Source organism: Lagopus muta, chromosome 3, assembly GCF_023343835.1.
Source record: "Lagopus muta isolate bLagMut1 chromosome 3, bLagMut1 primary, whole genome shotgun sequence".
NCBI lineage: Eukaryota > Metazoa > Chordata > Aves > Galliformes > Phasianidae > Lagopus > Lagopus muta.
This window is the reverse complement of record NC_064435.1, coordinates 8,296,489-8,317,692: the sequence shown is the minus strand read 5'-3', so window position 1 is coordinate 8,317,692 and position 21,204 is coordinate 8,296,489. Positions and strand designations below refer to the sequence as shown.

Sequence of the window (21,204 nt, the reverse complement as noted above, 5' to 3'; positions counted from 1 at the left end):
TGTATAAATGATTGTCCCCTAACACAAAAGAATGTTATCCCTACAGTTGAAGGGGAATTAAGGGAAATAAAGTGTATTTAAACTTGGTATCCTAAGTCTAAGGGAGACAGTCCCTTTTTCTTTCAGTATGTAAGACAGGTATACTCACAGCAGATAGCCTGAGATCTTGTTATGTGCCACTGACATCTGTCTCTACTTAAATATGTAGTATAGTGTGCATAACATCTCCAATACCCATGAGACACAGAGCATCTGTATGCCCCTAGCCAAGTGAAAACCTCTTCTGCTTTCAGGACAAAGTAACTTGTGTAGCACTGCCTCATTCTTGTCCTGAGAGCTGAAGTGATTTAATGCTTTAAACCATGAGCTTCTTTTGGCTTAGGAGTGTATCTTTAACTTGGTAGACCATCATAGGAGACCAAACATAAAAGATATATACAAAAGCTAATTGATTTCTCATAATGACTGTATAGACAGATCAGAAATGAGTGAGTCAGAAATGACTTGTCAGGCACACTTTGGTATTGTGCCTTGCTTACAGACTATCAAGTGCCTCTTTTAATCTTCTATTAATGTAATACAAAGGAAAAAGGAAGCACACAGAATCATGGAATGGCTTAGGTTGGAAGGGACATTAAAGATCATAAAGTTCCAGCCCCGTAGGCCAGGGTTGTTTGTCTTTCATGGTTCTGTGAACTGAAAACAGCACATCAACAAGAGGAACAGCCCAAGAGAAGATCCTGTTTCTTGCATTGGGAGGAATAGTAGAGTAACCAGCGTATGATACAATATAGACACAAAAGGAGCTCTTTTGAATAGCAGTTTGTAGAAGTACTGGCCAATTCATCACCATGTTCTAGGTTGGTAGGAGATTGATTTGTAGCAGTGCATCTGGAGTGCAGCTAAAAATAAACAGTTTTATAATGCTGTGGTGTGCAAGGGGTGAGCTCCTGTGTTCTGCCATGTTTGTAGAACTGCTGGATGGCAAAATGAGATTTGGCTCTGGAGGTGGCAGAAAAATGTTCCAAAAGAAAACTCATTCACACCTGCATTCTGAAGGATGGCATTTTTACATTCAGCTATGACATTCATTGCAGAGTAGAAACACAGGACAATGTGACTGAAAATTCTGGTAAAGTTCAAGAGGAAATAAAGTCAGTATTACCCTACTATTCACATCATTTATCTTGCAATGACTGGCTGAAGAAAGATCGACTACCAGATTTTCTAGTGCATCTGAAAATGCTTACTTGATGTGATCAGATTCAGGAAGCTGTTTAGGGCATGAAACTCCTGTCTCCCTGGTAAGAACTACAAGCATCTAATCAGATTTTGTTTAAATTTCTGAATACACCTTTAAAGGTTCATACGCCTTTAAAAATCTTATTCTGGCCCAACATAGCAGAAATGGTTGCCCTTAATAATGGGCCAAAAATGTTGTTTTGGGGACAAATGAGAAGCATCAGTAATAGTGTTCATGGCATAACAGTGAGAATGTTCAGGTTGCAGGTATTGTATGTCCTCTCTGCATTCATAAGATGTGCTATGCATGTTTTTCATTTCCTCAGGCCCCAGTGCTTGTCAAATCACAGCTGGACAGGAGTTTCTAAAGACTCTGAAGCTCCTGTTGTCAGACCCAAGTTCTCTGACTCAACTCTCCAGCATTTACCTACCCCAGTGTGATACTGATGGTGCCTGGAGGCAAGTGCAGTGCAATGGTCCTCCTGAGCAAGCTTTTGAGTGGTACGAAAGGTGGATTACAGAGAACAATGAAGGCAAAACTCTGCCCATTGCCAATCTGTTGAACATTCTAACTGGATATAAAAATGCATCTTCCAAAGGTTATTCAGGTTTTATTGAAGCTTTGTATGAGACTGGGCACCAGAATGTCTTCCCAGCTTTCACCTCATACTCATCCTTTGCTGATCTTCCACCTGAAGTACTGGAGGGAAATTTGACCTCTGCATCTGAGAACATTTTATTGGATCCATACACATTCTGGCAGCTTCTGAATGAGGAGTTTACCTATTACCCAGGAGCCTATGCTGATTTCAGTGCTCCATTAAGCCACTTTGAGCTTCGTGATTGTTGGTGTGTTAACAGCAATGGGGAAGAACTGCAAGGAACAAGGGCAGAAGCGAACCAGGTACCGACATGTAAGTAACAGAATTGCTGGCATACAAATAGACGTTTTTCTGGTCTTTGATTTTATACCACAAGAGAAAAATTCCTTTCATGCGCAGTGAAGTAGGAGATAATGGGCTAGGGAAAGATTATTGATAGTGCCATTATCACTGACCACCTGAGGAGAGAAAACTCATTTTTGGAAAATAAATGGTCTCTCTTCTTTGGCAATATGGATAAATGAAGTCCTATATCAGGGAGTGTAGTTATATACTGCAAGGTGCTTATCCAGATACCAAAGGATACTGCAAACCTAGAAGCACTCTGTGAAGACTCGTAGGGAAAATTGACTGTTAAACTAACTGATGTAAAGGACTTCCAAGAATGCCTTAACACTATAGAGGAGGAATTTTATTCACTGTTTCCTGTTATTCAGTCAAGAGTAACAGGTATGCCCTAGAAGTCCAACAGGATAAGAGTGAGGCCATCACTGATATTTGGTAAGCCCTCTGTTTAGAGCATCTCCACCAGAGCTGTTGATCCTTCATTGGAGTTATTTCCAGCAGACTAGATTATAAATGGAGTTGTTGAAACCATAAACCATTCATATCACGTAGTAATTTTCCAGCTGGAAGAAAGAGTGGGCAAGGAGTGGTGAAGAAACCAGTTCTGTGGGCAGAAGAGAAATATAATAAAAGAGATTAGCAGAGTTATTTTAGCAGAAAAGCTTCCACTAAACTGTTTCATTGTTTCAGTGTGTTTAACTGCCAACTATCCAAGTCTGTAGATGTCTGGAAAGAACAGCTCAACTTCCCTCTGCTTTCTACAGGTCCTGGTATATGTCAAAGTATTCAGCAAGAAACTGTGAAATTTATAGAGGAGACAGAGCAACTAATTCGAGCCTCAAACACTTCCCACTTCCCTTTTGGAGAGAGCTTCTTGATGGCAAAGGGAATGCAGCTCATGGACAGTGACCTCCTACGTTCTACTCGGCCCTACGAATCAGAGATGATGATCTCTGAGAAGTTGTTATCAGGCAGTGACTATGCTCTCCAGCTGGCTGCACTATCAGGTGGGGGGAGAGGGAGATGAGGACTTTGAATTAAAAGGATTAAGTCTAGGATCTGTGCAAGAGTGCTGTATGGCAAATTCAACTTTGCTGAAAGACGAGAGCAACTCAGCAAATGTTGCCTAATGGTCAATTAACCTAACCCAAGAGCTGATTTCAATTGTCTTGTATGAAGAAAAGTTGAGGGAGTTGGGCTTGCTTAGCTTGGAGAAGAGAAGGCTCCAAGGAGACCTCATTGCAGCCTTCCAGTACTTGAAGGGAACTTACAAGCAGGAGGGGGACCAACTCTTTACACAGTCTGCTAGTGATAAGACAAGAGAGATTGGCTTTAAACTAAAAGTGAGGGATTTAGGTTGTATATTAGGAACACATTTTTTACTGAGAGGGTGATATGGCATTGGAACAGGCTGTCTGGAAAAGCTGTGGATGCCCCATCCATGGAGGTGTTCAGGGCCAGGTTGGTTGGAGCCCAAGGCAACCTGGTCTAGTGGGTGGCAACTGGCCCATGGCGGGATGTTACAAATAAATGGTCTGTAAGGTCCCCTCCAACCTAAGCCATTTAATGATTCTTTGATATGTATGACACCTTGCATAGTTAAGATATGGGTACTCTATCTAGCTTCAGTGTTTGCAAATACGTACTTTTAAAATATCTTTTCTTGTTTTGGCCACCAATGTCTTTCTCTTACTCATATTTTACAGTCTTGCATTTCTACTGGCAGAATCACTTTACATTGAAAGGTTTTGCTGGAGAAGCTACGCAGCTGGGATTTCATCCCTACATCCCACAGTGTGATGGCCTGGGAAACTGGGAGCCAACTCAATGCTATGAGAGCACAGGTGAGCTGCCCCTCACAAAATACTCTAATTTAAAAAGTAGAAAACCTGTATTCTTGTAGCCAAACCAGAAGGAGGTGGATAGGTGAGCTATATGATGGGTGAAAAATTGATTGGAATGAGTGACTCAAGTGACAGTTCATCAGGTTTCAAAAATCAATGTTCAGTTGCTCGCTGCTAGAAGTGTTCCTCAGAGGTAAACTCAAGAATCAGCAATTGTTTAATGCTTCTGCTAATGATTTGTTAATGATCAAGGCAACAAGATGGAGTACACGCTCAGCAAATCTATGCATTACAGGAAATTGCTGGGAACAGATGTTATACTGTACAATTTGCAATAGAAGGTTCTTACCAGAGGTGCTAAGTTTCCATTCTCAGTGCTGCTCAGAAGTATGGTCTATTTTTCTCTGGAAATCAGAATTAACTGTGTCTGCAGCTTAGTGACCACTTCCTGTGGTGATGCAGTGAGTCAAAATCCTCCAGGAATGCAACAAATTTAAACAGGAATACTGCAATACAGTGTCCACAGTAAATCTGTTTTTCTTCCCTGGGCAGGTCATTGCTGGTGTGTGGATGAAAGAGGACGCTATGTTATGGATTCCTTGGTTTCACGCTCAGCGGAACGTCCCAAATGTCAGTTGGCTTTTCTTCTTAAGTGTCTGTGCTTACCTATTCTTAAAAGTTTTAATTTTTATTGAAAATTCTAGCATGCTATGTATGAAGAGAGGCTTGTTTTTAACCAGTGTAAGAGAAAGGAGACCTTTGTGTTTGATTTTGCTCATGTCTTTTATTTCATTATGTATGAATTTGGCTCTCATGATTTGGGAATTGACCCCCTACTGTTGTTACCTGACAGTGATCAGATGTCCCCTGCCTGACACTGCAGCAAAGCCTCATGTAGATAAGCAAAGGAGATGGAGGCGTGCCCCTTTCTCTATGTTGGGTCTGAGAACTTCATTTTACTTTAGCATGCATATGTATGTTCTCCCTCTTGCAGGTCAGACGTCATGCCAGAGATCTCGAGCCAATGCCTTAATCTCCAACTGGAGACAGAGTGGCTCAAAGCTGGATGCCTCTGCAACTGATCTGTTTGTCCCCTACTGCCTTGAGGTAATTTAGTGTGGCTGAGGAAAGGTGTATCAAAATCTTCCTGGTTTTGCTACAACCATGCTAAGTACCCACAGAGATTCAGTAGAAGCTCACTAAGTGTCCCTTTGTGCATTCTTATTAAGCTGAATGAAAAGGGTTCAACAAAACAAAAGGGAGGTTTTCCCTCCATAAATCAGTCCACGATGCTCTTGAAATTTGCCAGCGAGTGATGTAGAGCCCTGAGCTGGGGAAGGAAAGAAATTTCAAACCAAGGTCATACCAGAAGTTAATCCCAGTGAGCTTTCAGTCTACGTACTGCTCCTCTCAGGACCTGATATGAGTATTTTAGTATTTTGTTTTTCTTCTTAACATGCATTAAAGGACAAAAGTAAATATAACCAAATATTTTAACCAGGCTTTTGGGATATGAATGCTAGTGTGTCTGTGTTAGTATACGTTGCTCTGCAATGACATGTAATTGGTATTTCTTAGACAGGAGAATACACCGTGCTACAGAGATCTTCTGCAAATACTTGGTGTGTAGATCCTGAGTCAGGAGAAGTATTTCAGCCTGGCAACAAAGATTCAGATGGCAATCCTGAGTGTGAGTAATGTTTTACCCACAGGCTGTGATGGCACTGGTAATGTCTCATGCTTTGCTGCATGTGTACTTCTGTACTTTCCTTTTTGGAATGATTCCCATGGAAATACAGAGGTCTTATGGTTGGACTCCTCAATGATAAGTTCATGCAAGTACAGTCTTTGAGAGGATAGCTGAAAATAGTTACCATTTACTTTCATAACAGGAAACAAACCAGTGTTCAAAAACTGATTAATAACCTATGTTCTCTTTATATTCATGCCACTGCAGAAAAGTTTGCAGGCTCATGAGTTTTCAGGATGAATTCTGAGCTGTAGGAGCTGAACGACATGCAGTAGGAGAGCAACAGAATCACAGCTTTGAGTCCATTTAACATGGTCCTTGACTGCTCTGTGCAGAGTGATTAAATCTATATTATCTTTATGTTGTCTCCAAATAGAGATAGAGGTTGTTCTTCAAATAAGGGTAGAACTGTTGAGCTCTCATCAGAGATGGGAGATCTTATCCTAGGATTCTGTGATTCTGTGAAAATTCCTCCAAAAGGCTGGAGAAACCCTGCGCAGAGAAATTGAGATGCCCAGTAGGAGTTAATCCCCTGGCTCTGCTCTGTGTTTCTTTCTTCAGTTCCCCAGCTAGTGATTTTCTGATTTCCATCTCCCATAGAAAATTTGGGAGAATAATCTTCAGGCTTCAAGCAAAATTTCTACCAGAACATCCATGTCAAGAGCAGATAATTGCTGAGGATGGGATAGCAAATTAGTGCCTTGGTCTGACCCAGCAAGTCTGCTCAGCTCTTCTTATAGATAACCTACTGATAGAAGTCTGGTTGTAGATGTGCAGCATACCAGATGGGAGATAAGTAACTGTGTTGCCTGAAGAAATAGTAGTTGAATATTTGTTACCTGAATCACTACCCAAATTTACTCCAACACTTGTGGATTAACAAAATTAGTGAATATCAATTTTATTGGGGTGAATGTTTTGGATCTTCTTGGGTTTGGACTGTTCCTCAAGCACACATCACTGTTTTGTTTATTTGTGAGAAATAATAACAATTGCTGTTTATAAAAGCATATGTGTGAGGTTATGTTGTAACATTATTAAATATTCTTATCATATCTTTTACTTTTTTTCCACCAGTTTCGTGGTACAAATTCATACAACATGCACTACAATCTTTAGGAAAAAAGTGTATGTTGTCTAGTGCATCTAAAATTACACATATTTCTAAATAAGTTATTGCTGTATTCTATTTTTCAGATGATCAGTTTGTCTTCTGTTCTGCATCTTGCAACAATCTTTCTCTCTTTAAAGGTCCTAGTTTCTGTAATATGTTGGAGTTGAGAACTAGTTTACGAGAAGCTGGGAAGGGTTACATTCCAAAATGTGAAGAGCCCAGTGGGATATTCTCACCTGTGCAGTGCACCCAGGATGAAGAAAGCTGCTGGTGTGTGTTTGACAATGGAGAAGAGGTACCTGGGACACGAGTAAGCGGAGGAAGACCTGCATGTGAAAGTGAGTTGCTGCTCTGCAAGTTCGACTCTGGAACCTGAGCCAAAACTACATTTTACTAGTATTTTGTTATGTTTAAGCTTCTTTTTTCAGACTGTTAGAGAGATTTTTGCTCAGGTGGTATGATCATCTTTGTGTTATAGTAGACTTCTGAGCTACCTGGACATAGTGTCCCATTTTCCTCAAGTGCTTTGTCAGGAGAAAGAAGAAGGGAACGAATCTTTGACTCCTCCTAATTCATAAAATTGGTTAAATCTAAGAGCTGTTAAGCTAAGCTAAGAAGTCAATCTGAATAGGCTGCTGCAAACTTGAACCAGTTCCAGTCTGAGCTGCCTCTGGGATTAAAAACCATCCAACTGACTAAAATAAAATTTAAAAAATGTATGCTTCTGCCATTCCTACTGCTGGCTAGTAATCAGAATTGTGGAAAGGATGTGCCAAAACACTACATATTTGCAGAGTATTTCTGACATTATTAGAGCTGTGAAGTACTGGATTTCATTCATGGTTTCCAGTGAGATGTCCAAGTGGGAGACATTTGGATAAATTCTATTACCTATTGTCTTCAAACATCTTCCCAACACTGAAATAAGCTAAACAAATTAAGATTTCTATAAGGCCATTATCCAAAGTGCAATGATTAGTTGAAATTAGAGATGAAAAAAGAAAACCTTCAACTTCAGAGCCAGCGCCTGCAGGACACCACAGTTTCCATAGTTCATTCATTGTTTGTTTTTTTTAATGAGAGCTGTTGGTAGGTTTTAGAAAATTAGTCCCCATAACAATAAATTGCTTAGGTATCCTTTAGAGATTCTGCTATATAACGAGAAAAAATGTGCCCACCATGCTGTGTCAGCCCAACTAGCTGTAAAGCATTTTCATAATTGATACAATAATCAATCAGGTAACTTCTCTGCCAATTTGGAAACCAGCTACATCATTTCATTTGGAATCTCTTATACCAGCAGACAGCTTTGAGAATAGGATCATTTGAGAAGACACGAGGAAATCACGGGGCTTTTTCTGCCCCAAGCAGTGTGGTGCTATCTAGAGATGCTTAACTAGGCTCTGAAGAAATGAATTCCAGAGCTAGTGTGCTATAGTTATGTGCATCTTTATAGCTACTCAGAGAAGCAGAGCTTATTGGTCTAATAAATATATTGCTGCCATCTTGCTTTCAGGTTATGGGCTAGGATTTCTGACACTGGACTGCATAATATTTGTTTATTGTTTTGTTTGGACCAGCTGGAGGAACTCAACATGGTGCACAGCACTCAGTAGTGCAAACTGATTTTCTGATAGACTCTGAAGGTGAACATAAAAAGTGGAGGAGCTTGCAGTAGGCCAGAGAAGTCAGAATTAGTTGTAAATGCAAAGTCCTTTATATCTCTTTATCTTCACATAAGATCATTTTCTGGATTTCCTGCTAAGTTCTGAAGGATACGATAAAGAATGTTTAAATGTACCCTGGGATATGGCTCTGATTTTCTGGATTTTGGTTGCACATTTGATATTTCTTGGAATCCTGAAATACTGTAGTTTTCATAGAGGAAACAGTGACTGAATGATTAATGATCTTCCATTTTTGAAAGACTGAGCTGAGAAATAATTGCTTAAAGAATATATTGGAAACCTGGGGAACTGTTTGTTATTTTCTATGTAAAAATACCATTGAAATAAACTTCAGTAATTTTCCTGGATTTTGAAAAATCAATAGAATTTTTCATGCTAGACAACTTAGTAATGGTATAAAATTAAGAACAAATTATTTTCCCCCTCAACCTACTCAGTTTGGAATCCACTAATAACTATTCTGTGAAATGGAAAGAGTATTCTTTCACCATCTTGGAGATCTTCTCAATCAGTGAAAGAAGCTGTTGTGGTGGGAGAATACAATCAATGTCTCCTCCAGCATCAGAACAGACGGCTGTAAACACCAAGTAATAACTTTTGAGTGCCCAGTTCTTACAATGTAGTTTTCATTAGATTAATCATTTCCATCAGCAACAGAATTCAACAACTTCTATTTGACATGCAAGAGAGCTGATGCCAAGTATCCTGGCAGTCCCCACGTACACCTCCCATCCCTATGCCTGCCATCCACAGCTCTGGCTGGAGATAGAGAAGACAGAGCCATTTTTGGAGAAGATACTTTCCTTCTGGAAATGTTTAGAAACACCTGTGAAACCAGCATCAGTATTCAATTTGATTCTGGCTCATTCCTCCTGGACCAAGAAATTGAGGTAGAAACAGAGGAATGACAAAATGGTGAAGGCTTGATAATCATAATATAGGGAGCTACATCTATAGAGAGAGATAAATGAGCAAATTGCTGATCATCTTGGCTGGTTGATGGGGTCTTGGATGGAAACTGTGAACTAAATCAGGAAACCATTCATCCTCTTTATTTTTTGCATGCTGTCTGTTTTTCTAGTTTATACACAAGCTCCCATTGGGACAGACAGTACAAGACTGTAGGAGCATATGGCTGAGGCTGGATTTGACTTGATGGGTAAAAAAAAGTTTTAGAGAAATAAAGGGAACACAGAACTGGCTTTTAATGTTTATTAACTTTGAATAAAGGGTTATTAATAGAATTTGCATGTAACAGTGGATGTAGTTTGCACTGATCATGATAAATGCTACTATCCATTGCAGAATGATATCTTATAGTCCTATTATCTCTAGTGGTTTCATAAAACAAGGACACCAGCTTTCTATCTTTACTTAAAGAGAGATATGAAAGAGGAAGAGTGTAGTGTCTCCATTTACAGAATTGTTAAAAAAAAGATGTTTTAAAGGAATCTTGGAAGGAAAAGGATAAATTTTGTAAGTCAGAAAGACCAATTTAAAACCCTTATATTTCAGAATTACAATGTCCATGGCTGGAAAACAAAGAAGTACTGTAGCACATTGGATCCCAGATTCATCCTGCAAAGTTGTGAACATTAAATTAAATTAATTTCCATAACTCCATCAGCAGGGAAGGCAGAAACTGCTCAGATGTGAGCCATCAGCAGAGCCCGTCTTCCTCCAGCAGTAGGGAGATTGGGACTGATCTGGGTGTTGTTGTTTGGAGAATGACATACAGCAAGCAGATGAATTGTAGGATATGAGACCTTTTCTTAATATTTTCTAACTTAGGTAGCTGTTATTTTTTTTCTTTCCATTTTGTAGATCTGGAACTCAGAAGTGTGTATAAACATTAGTAAAATATATAATATACATATGATGTATAAGAAATAGTTGGGAAGTAGGTTGGGATTTGGCTAGTATTGAACAAACCTGTTCATCTGTACACATTAGTAGAAGTTAAAAATCATCGTAGTTAGCTTGTTATATTAGTCTGTTGTAGTAGGCAAGAAGGTCTGAAAATACTGTATTGATAAAGAGTGAGTTGAAAGGTAGATCTTGCACTGTAATTCGAAAGCCATGTCTCACAGCTAGGGACCTACTGTGTCACCAAGGAACATCCTGGTGTGTTTCAGTTCTTGGTTGTAAAGTTTTTGAACTCCATTCTAAATCAAACTGAGATGTTTTTGGCCCTGTCTATTTCCACTGGATATCTTCCATGAAAGTCGATGGTAAGAAACCTTCTTCTCATTTCCTGCTTAAATTTATTCATGACTGTTTTAAACCTATCTGTTCTCATACACCATGCATGCATCTTTCTGTACCCAGTGTGTTACCCTTTAAAGTCAGTAGGAATCTTTTAGTGAACTGGTTAGCGAACTGAACCAGGCTGACATCCAACCAGTTTTAAGTTGGTACGAGGGGGAAATGCACAACGTGCTGTCCATGTTATGTGAGGACTGTGAGGACATTTTAATAGGAATGTACCACTCTATGTACTAATCTGTCCCCTTCCTCTCCCGTTTAAAGGTCCCCAGTGTGCTGTGCCATTTGGTACCTCTTCTATCCTCAATGGAGCTGTGTTCTGTGCCAATGATTCTGGGCAGATGCTGGGCGTTCAGCAGTGCCGGCTGGTGTGCCGCCAGGGCTATAAGAGCGCTGCTTCCAACACGCTGTTCCAGTGTGATGTGCAGAAACATCTATGGATCTCAGCTGTCCCACTCTACCACGCCTGCCAGAGTACGTCTAATTACCATGGGTTGGGAAGGGCACAGAGCAATGTAAAAATATCTTCAAAAATCCTGTTTCATTCATCATGAAGTTACAGTGTGAGTTGAAATTACAGGATGCAGTTATGTGGGAGTTTCTGAACTAAGGTGCAGTAGATCAATCCTGTCTTCTGCTGTCTTCATCTCTGTACCTTGCTGCCTATGCCTGAAATAGTCCAGCTTTTCTGCAACATCTTACTATAAATAGTTATTCAATCTATATGCAGATTTTCCTTTGCAAGGAAGATGCTGGCACCATGAAATGATTCTGATGGAAACACTTAGTTCTGGAAGAACAGATGAGCACCAGATGTTTGAATTTGGCAGAACTTGAATATTTATTTGCACAATCAAGTCAATGTTACTTCTGCATCTTTTGTAGCAGTCTGCTTTTTTGGATTATGGCTTTCACAGGCTGACACAGTATTTTTCAAATCATTTTTCTTTCAAGAGAAAAGAAACAAACCCTTTAAATCTAGGAATAATAAATTCTCTCTTCGGTGCTCATGTAATTGAGTATTAATATTGGCTTTTCATTTATTTCAAATAAGTGAAATAAATGAATGCTGAACTTTGACAAACTTCAGATCCTGATGCCAAGTTTGCAGCTATTCCTCATTTCCAGAACGGATGAGTCTTGAAACTCCTGTGTTACCAGAGCTCTATTCCAAATGTAAACAATGTTAAGCTTTGAATTTTGGATTGAGATTTTTGTTTGCCCTTAATCATGTTTGTGACGTTTTTATGCTATATAATGAGGTAACTTTTGAGTTTGTCTAATGACAGTTGAATAGCTGTTTATGGGGAGTATCCAATAATCTAATACAAGTTTCTACTTAACGTAGGCTAAGGGATTTTGCTCAGCAATTTTGTGTTTGAAACAGAATGGTTTTAGGGAGAGAGGAAAAAAAATTCTAACGTGTCTGATGGTCACTGAACAAACTTCACAATAATGGACAATTCACCACATCATTTTACACACCACGTTATCCATTTGTTCCAATGGATAATTACCCACACCCTCAAAAATTTTATTTCCTGTCCCTAATGTGTACACTTACAGCTTGTGGTTAAATCAGCTCTTATCTACTGTCCAATAAACTAAACAGACAGAGGGCTTTGTGCCTTTCAGGAAGAAGCAGGTTTCCATGCCCCTTGGTCCTTCCCATTGCTCTCTTTGAACTCTTTCGAGGTTTTTTTTACATTTGTTTAGGGAGCAAGCAACTGGGAATTGTGCTCCATGAAGTGACCCTTGTACACAGTGCAGTGAGGATCTATAGAGGAGCACAACGAGAGAGAGCTCTGCCACTTCTCCATGCTGAAGGGACAAGAGCCAACTCCATTTGGAGGTTATGTGATCATATCACCCCTATACTGAACCTGAGAGAATGAAGTCCTCAAGAACCCTGTGATCAGAATAAGCCCAGTGGAGACAAGAAATTTTCACCTTTCTGATTTTTCCTGACTAAGAACTGTCCAAATAGATTTTCATTTTGAGATGGATGAGGCCATCATTTTCTCAATGGTTTGTGTGATTTGGCTTGCTGCTGAAAGACCAGAAGGCACTTGAAATGTCCATGTCAGAGCTATTATTATGCAATCAAATTTTTTGTCTCTCAAAGCTTGATCTCAAGTTAATTTGACAAGCTAGGCTTCTGAAGGGCCATTTGAATTAGTATTAATCATTATAATGATTTTATCTCAGAAAAGTGAAGGTTTATAGGTCAATAATTTCTTTTTTTTCTGTTTCTTTCTTGGTTGTTGGCATAACATTAGCAGTTCTCTGGAAATTTGTATCTGCCAAGTCTTATAATTTCCCTTATCATTCTGTGGGTTAGCAATCTCTTTATTGTTTAACTATTACACCTGGCCTTCTCTATCATGCACAGCATACATATTTACCAAACACACTCTACTGACAGCTCTATTATTTCCACCATGTTTTTACAGGGAGATGCTATTGATGAAGATCAAAATGAAATTCAATGATGTCATCTTTTTGAAGTAACTTTGAAAATCAGTTTCTACATTGTATAGTGAAGCTAATAAATGCCCTTCTATTTATTTTTAGAACTCCAATTATTTCAGACAGTCCAAGCTCAAACACACTTTCAGCTCCTGCTACCTCCTCAGAAGACCTGTAGTTCTGACTACTCTGGTTTACTCCAGGCATTCCAGATATTTATTTTAGATGAGCTGAAGGCTCGTGGTTTTTGTCACCTCCAGGTAATTTCAGTTCCTTATTCTTTGTTGCTTAAATAATAAAATTTATATATATATATAAAAAAGAGAACTGTATGAAAGAGAGTAGAATTTTGCATCTGTAAAATAGAGGGAAGAGCAGAAAATACTATGAGGTCTGCCAGGGCTGACAGCATATGGAGAACAAGGAAACCAGGATATTTAGACTCACTGTCCCCATGTTGGGCAGATCAGATTAATGGTAGCCATAGAAGTCTTTAGTCCAATATTCATTAAAATGTGTTGTGATGGAAGTGAACCTTTTTAATCTTGTTTTATGCTTGTTTTTACAAGCCCTTTTGAAAATATTGCCTTGAGCATATCACAGTGCAAATGAGCAGAGAAAGACTAAGAACCAGGAGATTCTAAGGCCGACTAACTTTAATTTCATTTAATTTTGAATTCAAGGTAAATGCTTTTGGAAACACTGGCTCAGTTTCTGTCTGTGACGATTCCTCTGTCTATGTTGAATGCCTGAGTGTGGACCGCCTGGGGGTGAATGTCACATGGAGGGCTCTGCTGGAAAACATCCCAGCAGCTTCTCTCCCTGACTTACACAATATTGGTAAGTTTTTCCTCTGATGTTTCTGTTAATCAAACCTTCTTTGCTTCCTAATGGTTTTGTTTTCCTCTGTCTGCTCTTAGGAGGCAATAAAAAGGCAGTGTACACAAATGCTCACTGAAAGAGTCCTTGTAACACTGGAGTTTTTTCTGAGCCTTTGGTGTTATATTTCTCTTTTCAGCCTGTGACTACAGAATGAAAAGAGGATATAATTGAGTACTGCTTTCAGATAGTGCTGCCTCTCCCAGCTCCTTTAACAGGAAAATTAGATTACTTGCTATGAGCTGAACTGATCTAGAGATTAATTTCCATTGGGCAGGTCCTCCATAGTGGAAAACATTGTGTTCTTTATCAGATTGGACTTGGCGAAACAAAATTCACGCATTGCCGAAAAAGAGAACCAATTCCTCCAAAGTATGTGGGTTTTTTTTTTTCCTTTTATTTTTATTGCCTTACATTGGACAGTCAAGAATGATCCTTACCTCAGAAGTCCTAAAGCAAGTATGCAGTCCATTGACTGGTGGATCTTCACTGCGGTTTAAAAGTGAGCTTGAGATGGTGTAAGGGGCTTCTTTCAAAGCAGTCAGCATTTCCTCTTAAAATAAAAGAAGAAAAAGACACATTCCAAGTTCAAATGCCCTCTGTGCCAGCATTTTTCTAGTTTCCTGGCTTTGCAATAATGTTCCCAGAACTAAATATAAAAAACTCTGCCTGCACATGTTCTCTCTAATTCTGAGACATAGAGACGTGACATACAGGCTGATCAGAACCAAGTTCAAAAGCCTTTGGGACTTGAGTGCACTGATCATGTGTGGTTCCTGGCTATACTGAGTGTTTATGTTTGCATTCATTCAGTTGTACGAGATTATAAAGGAAACATAAATATTACGTGGTTTGTAGAAGGTGGATCAAAGTATGGTTTAGTTTGGGTTTATACAGAAGTTTACATCTGAAAGCATTCTGCTTTGAAGACGTTACATTTTTTTACCCTCTCAATGCTATTATTTCCCCATAGTACTAAAACTGCTCTTCAGAGAATTACTGTAGAGTTTCAGAAGAGGCAGCAGTCTGGTCTAGGGAGGTCAGACAACCTGCTGCCCATATACTCTTGGTACAATCAATTTCCATTATATTTTAAAGCGGCTTTGAATCTTTCTGTTTGAACAGTTTTATGCATCATCACAGGTCGTTTATACACATTGAGTGGGTAAATTGACTCTGATTTGAAAATCTATATTATTAAAATAGTTTTGATCTTTTCTTAGCTTCTTTATGGACAAGGGAGAAGTTTTGCTTTCCTTTTTTCCTACTGTGATGAAATTGAGAAAAAAAATGCTAAACAGAGGCATAGAACATGCATGTGTTCTCAGTGAAGAACCTCAGTTCTAAATCATCAGTTGTGAACATTTCATTACATTTTTTCTTACATACATTTTCATGTATTAAATTCTCAGACTGTGCAAATCTCTTTCTGAGATGATGCCATTTGACTTGGCGTCTTAAATTTTAGTTCTAAAATACTGAGGAAATACACAGAAATTTCTCTCTATTCAACAAGCAAAACCAGAAATGATTATAAAAATTAACTTTTGTTGGATGGGAATATAGTAGACTGTTCCCATCAGTGACACTGGAGGAAATCAGTCACAACACTGAGACATTCCACGGCTTACCTGTCTATTTGCCATGTATGAACACGTACATTATAGTTCAATGTCTGTTCATACATTCTGCCCATAAAATACACCATACAGACATAGATCCATGCACCCTCACAGGAACTTCATATTTATTGATAGTGTTATGAATGATTCAACACAGAAGGATTTTTTAAGTGAAGGAAATTCAGCAGACCTATATGGGTTCTTACTGGTTTGACTCTTTGCTTCTTTTCTATGTGTGAATTCCCTCCAGCTGTCATTTCTAGGTTATTTTGAATTCTTCTACAGCTAGTTACAAGAAAATTCAGAAAGATATTTGCTTGAATATTAGACTAATCTGCTTGTTTCTGCTTTCAGTTATGAGATAATTTCTGGCAAAACCTTTGCAAATTGTTATTGGTTGTGTGGCAATCTCCAATTATTTTCTCACAAGCTAAGTATCAATTTGGCTTGAGGTTGATCACAATTGTATGCTATTTTTTTGTTCTATTATGTGTCGGCATAACAGAAGAATAAGTTGCTCAAAGCTGGAAGAAACAGAAAACTGAGAATATGAACAGCATAGCTGGAGGCTTGTACCTACCTGTGAAATTCTCTCTTCACTCTCAGAGTGAGACCTGCCCATAGGCTACAGTGCAATGTAGGGAAAGTCACCATGTGAGAGGGCAGCAGTACCTTCATCTATTTCCCTTAAACACGTCAGACACAACATCTTTGTGCAGTGTGTGAGGTGTAACATTCCTCACTCTCTCTTTACGCAGATAACATCCTCCCTGTGAAAATTCAATGTCCAAGGTCATTGGTGTGCTTACAAACCTGAAGTACACAGTGTGCAGGACTTCCCATTTGCTGGATTACAGGGCTGTACACCACCTGTAGCTATGAGAGGTCTTCATAACCTGTACCAACATTTAGGTCAGGGCCTGCTGAGATGAAAAGAACACGGAAGCTCAAAAAATTCTCTGGGAACACTGTTCCTTGGAGTGCTTCTGGTGCAGCCAACTGGGGAACTCACTCCTTCTCTTATGCTGAAAACTGTCCTGAAGCAAGTAATCAGAAAAAGAAGTTACCTGGAAGACTATGAATATGGGAAGCATGGGTAGATGCTCACTATTTTCCAGCTTTAAACACCAGCTTCAGGAGCTGTGAGGGGAGTGCTTATTGGATCAGTAGTGTGACAGAACCTGATTATTATATAGTTATGAATGTCTTCAAAACCAAATAAATAAAATGCTACAGAAGAACCAAATATAGCCATTGAAACAAGAGAAACAAATCACATTTTGTTTTCTGGTACTTCAACTTTTGTGCTTGCTATTTTTTCTTTTGCCCTGCCATTACCTGAAGGTGGACTAGATAATCTTTAAAAACACCTTCCAACCCAAACCATTCTCTAATTCTATAAGCCTGCAGGAGTTCAAGAGATGTTTGGACAATGCTCTCAGAAATATGGTTTAATTTTTGTGTAATCCTATGTGGAGCCAGAAACTGGACTTGATGATACTTGTGGCTACATTCTAACTGAGGATTCTAACTGATTCTATGATTATTGCATTAGCACCTCTACATATACTAAATTTAGGACTTTAATACTGTAAACAATACACACATTCATTCTTTTCTGCTGTTTGCTAGCATGCTTGTATTTTTTATTTGAATCTGCTGATGCTGTTAGTTAATACAATGTTTATCACTCTTTATTTTGTTATCCATTTCCCCATGAGGGATCTCCTTCATATTATTTTCTTATATTATTTCCTTTAGAAAATGCACTTGTTGGAGAAAAACTCATTGGAGCGTTTATTAAAGAGATTGAGGATGGTCGTTTTCTGCTGTATTTAGACTCCAAGCAGTTCCCAGCAGATTCATTCATTGATTTTCCCCAAGATGAAGAGTTTGATTTGTCTCCAAGAGTGCAGCTGGGATGTAGAAGAGGGTTTCGAAGAATTTCATCTCCTGAGAAAATCGTCCCAAATGCACAAGGATGTGGTATGCCTCAGTTTAGCTTTCCCTTCTTTGATTATGTTAGGGATTGATATAAAGGTACAGTCCATAAGTCATCAGCAAGATTGTGTTTATGGTTAATAGGTCAAAGGCATAAAGAGTCACTTTCAGTGGCAAATCTGAGGAGGGACAGGAATTATTACTTTGGTTGCTCTTTAGTCCTTGCATTGTAGATGGATTTGAGCCACTTATTTAGAAGTAGACTTCCTGGCACTGGCACCGTATGGAAGGTTTCACTAACATTTATTGGGACGTTTTCAGATCTGTCTGGTATTAAAAGGTCTTTCTGTATTACGCATGATCCTTACTAAGAAGCAAAGATAATATAGTTAGTGCTTTGTATGATTATACACTACCCAGAATAGAAACCTAGCTATAGAAATGGCAGAAATCTTGAGTCTGAGAATTCTTGGGCCAAGTCCCAGCCAGCTCACATGGAAGCTTTCTCTGCGTTGGCCAACACCCAGACCTGATTGCAATGCTGCACTTTTTTTCATCTTCTTCTGTTTAGTCTACTTCCCTGGAATGGGCTGTCTTTCTGTCAACATCCTGCTTGGGGCTGCCAAGCCTACCTCTTCACAGGATCCCTGTGTATCACCAAAAACCCTCTGCCTTAACAGCACTGCTCGTATTTCCATTTTCATCAACCATCCTACAGTGCAACCCTCACTGTTCTTGTTGACCCAGTTAGCCTCAGTGATTCTGTGCCTTTCTGATGTCAGTTTAGGATACATTAATTTTGTCTAACTCTTTTGGAAACTGAGTAGGGATAGGTATAAGAGCAACAACAGAAAGTATGGGATAAATTTTCCCAATTGTGGAGTTTTTTTAATGGCTGAACTTCTATGCTATGTAACCTAAGTTAGAGATCCTAAGGACAAATCCAGGCATATGAAAAGAACTGAGCTCTGTGCTTGGTTTGGTGGTTCTCTACAAATTAGGAGTGCTTTCTAATGCTCAGCTGATTACAAGAACAAGAACAAATGTCTTTCAGGGATCTGCTGTCAAGGGATCTGAATAATAATGAAAAAGGGAAATACCTGTGCTCTTGTGTCTGTAAACTTAAAACCAGATGGATTAAGTGCTGGCAGCAAGCTAGGGAAGCTCAGCTTGAGTTTATGCATGTTTGTGAATTCTGCAGCTGCATTCAGGTACACATTGTTGTAGATAATAGGAAGAGAGCATAAAAACTGCTCATGTGTTTTGAACCCAAAGTGCAGTCACTGTGGCTGAAACACTGATGTACCTGAAGTTAAATGATCACTTTGTGCATAAGCCTTGCATGCTGCCTGTTTTCTGTTTGGTTTGGAGTCTCCTGCTTTAGAGCAAAGAGGTTGCAGGGGAGAACTATCATGTAGGAATCTTCTAAGCTCAGGAGCATTTTACTTTAGCTGCCATTTCTGTTACCTTTTAGGAATGATCTCAGAGCAAACAAAAAAATGAAAGACACTGTATTTTTTCACACAGAAAATACTGCTGGAAATCTCTGAAGTTATTGTCACCATCATATTTTTCTTTCTCATATAATTAAAAATGAAAATGTAGCTTGTTATGTCCTTAACTTGGTAACTTGAATGAAAATAAGTTGGATGTAAATATTTTCATTTCTTGAATTCCTGCCAAATTAATCACTCTTGATTTTTATATGTTAAAAAAGAGAAAAAAAAGCAGTGTAATAGTAATAGTGCAATGGTGGATGTGAAGCACTGGAGGTGTTAGCTTGCTAATAGTTAGGATATTGGCAGATTTTTTTATTATTTTAAATGTTATGTGACTTGAATCCTGACAAAAAAATGCTGAGAGGGAAGCCTTCAAGTCTATGAACATATTTGTGCTTGACCTCTGCCTTTTCTCTCTACTCAGGAGAGTGTGATACCTTCTGTGGGTTCAACTGTATAATTAGCATCAAAGATGGTAGTCCATAAGAGAAAGAGTATTGCTATGGAGTTGTATACCATCTTCCCCTACATCACATGTCTGAATTTTACTGGCCTCTTTCTGAAGGTCTCCCTCTGACAGCATCTCTGTGTGAGGTTTGCCAGGCTGTAAAGCCGATATGGGACTCCACACTGTCCTGCTCCCTACAGAAATGGGCACCTTCTGGGCCAGTCTTGTGCAGAGGGTAGACCTGAGTTGGATGGATCGTGCATTTCTGCATGAAAGGAGTACAGCAGACCTATGTAGCAGCTTTCTCTTGAGAATTCACTAGCATAATAATTTATTTGATGTGTAATTAAATTATGTAATTATATAATTTGTGACTAAAGTGAGTTTACTAGAATTGAAAAATAGTAGTACGTATGAAGGGCGGTGTGTGCTGTGCTCCATAATTTAGAGACAAGTTAAGCCAGTTTCAAAGATGAGCTGCTTTGCCTTGTATTAAGCATGGCTTTTTGGACAGGCAAGGCTGAACACCAGGTAGCGGATTTTGTCAGTGTATCTGGTCACTTTCCTACCTTCAGCATTGCACACGTCCTTTTAAGGAAAGGACTTCAAAGCATCGAGGCACGAATCAGCTCTGAGCTACTGCTGTTCTTAGCTTGGACCTGTAAGGGTAAATTGACTGCAGTTTCAGTTCACCTCTGTGGTCTGCAACACTTTGAATTTTGGTTATTTAAACACACCATGCAGAAAAAGATTAATTCTTACAGAGAATCCAGAGTAAGTAACAACTCTCTGTTACTTAACAAGATGTACTGCTGTACCGACTAAAGGTATCATTATTTATTAAGTGAAATCCATCCCAAAAGAACTTGCAGTGAACTGTATCTTTAAGCCAAATTTTTCCTACAGGGATAGAGGCCTTCAGGAAGCGCTGAATTAATTTGCCTTGTGAGTCAGATCATGTGTATTTGTACCAACTAGATGTAGGGAAAGGCACTCAGTAAAGCCAACATCAGAGAAATATGGGAAGGAGATGATTTATCTTCCAGATATTGGCAGAAATTTCTTATTCTAAGATGTCATAGGACATGCTGGACCATTTTATGTTGTAGGGCTGAACATTTTATTTAAATGTTGGAGTTAGGAATTCTGTTTGTTCTCCAATGATGCAGTATTTTATTTTTTGTTTGGTTTAGTTTTATTATGCACATTATGGATAAGTAATCTGGTCATTTATCCTGTTGGGATCTATTTCTCTTCTTCTCCTCTCTCACTGTTTATTTCAGGAGGAAATCTTAAAGCTCATTGTGATTTACCTTTGTTTTACTGTACATTTTTATGCTCACTCCTTTTGTTATTTAGAAAGCTTGTTAAATTCTATCAGAACTGCTTTGACCAGAGCATAACCCAAATCAAAAACAGCACTGGTTTTATAGCCAAGTTAGCAGCTCAAGGCTTCATTAGTAATTGATGGATCCAAGAATCTGGAATCCCACAAA

The 21,204-nt window shown here is 38.9% G+C and overlaps 1 protein-coding gene across 1 annotated transcript in view; it reads left to right on the top strand.

The window, feature by feature from the left end:
* Positions 1-21,204, top strand: part of TG (thyroglobulin) — a 139,899-nt gene that overhangs the window by 13,782 nt on the left and 104,913 nt on the right. Inside the window, exons 11-21 of the mRNA XM_048939555.1 lie at positions 1,569-2,156; positions 2,954-3,196; positions 3,896-4,033; positions 4,586-4,663; positions 5,028-5,140; positions 5,612-5,723; positions 7,035-7,235; positions 11,115-11,324; positions 13,425-13,579; positions 14,003-14,159; positions 17,582-17,806. Coding sequence (XP_048795512.1) covers positions 1,569-2,156; positions 2,954-3,196; positions 3,896-4,033; positions 4,586-4,663; positions 5,028-5,140; positions 5,612-5,723; positions 7,035-7,235; positions 11,115-11,324; positions 13,425-13,579; positions 14,003-14,159; positions 17,582-17,806 — 2,220 coding nt within the window. The remainder of the gene's footprint in view (positions 1-1,568; positions 2,157-2,953; positions 3,197-3,895; positions 4,034-4,585; positions 4,664-5,027; positions 5,141-5,611; positions 5,724-7,034; positions 7,236-11,114; positions 11,325-13,424; positions 13,580-14,002; positions 14,160-17,581; positions 17,807-21,204) is intronic.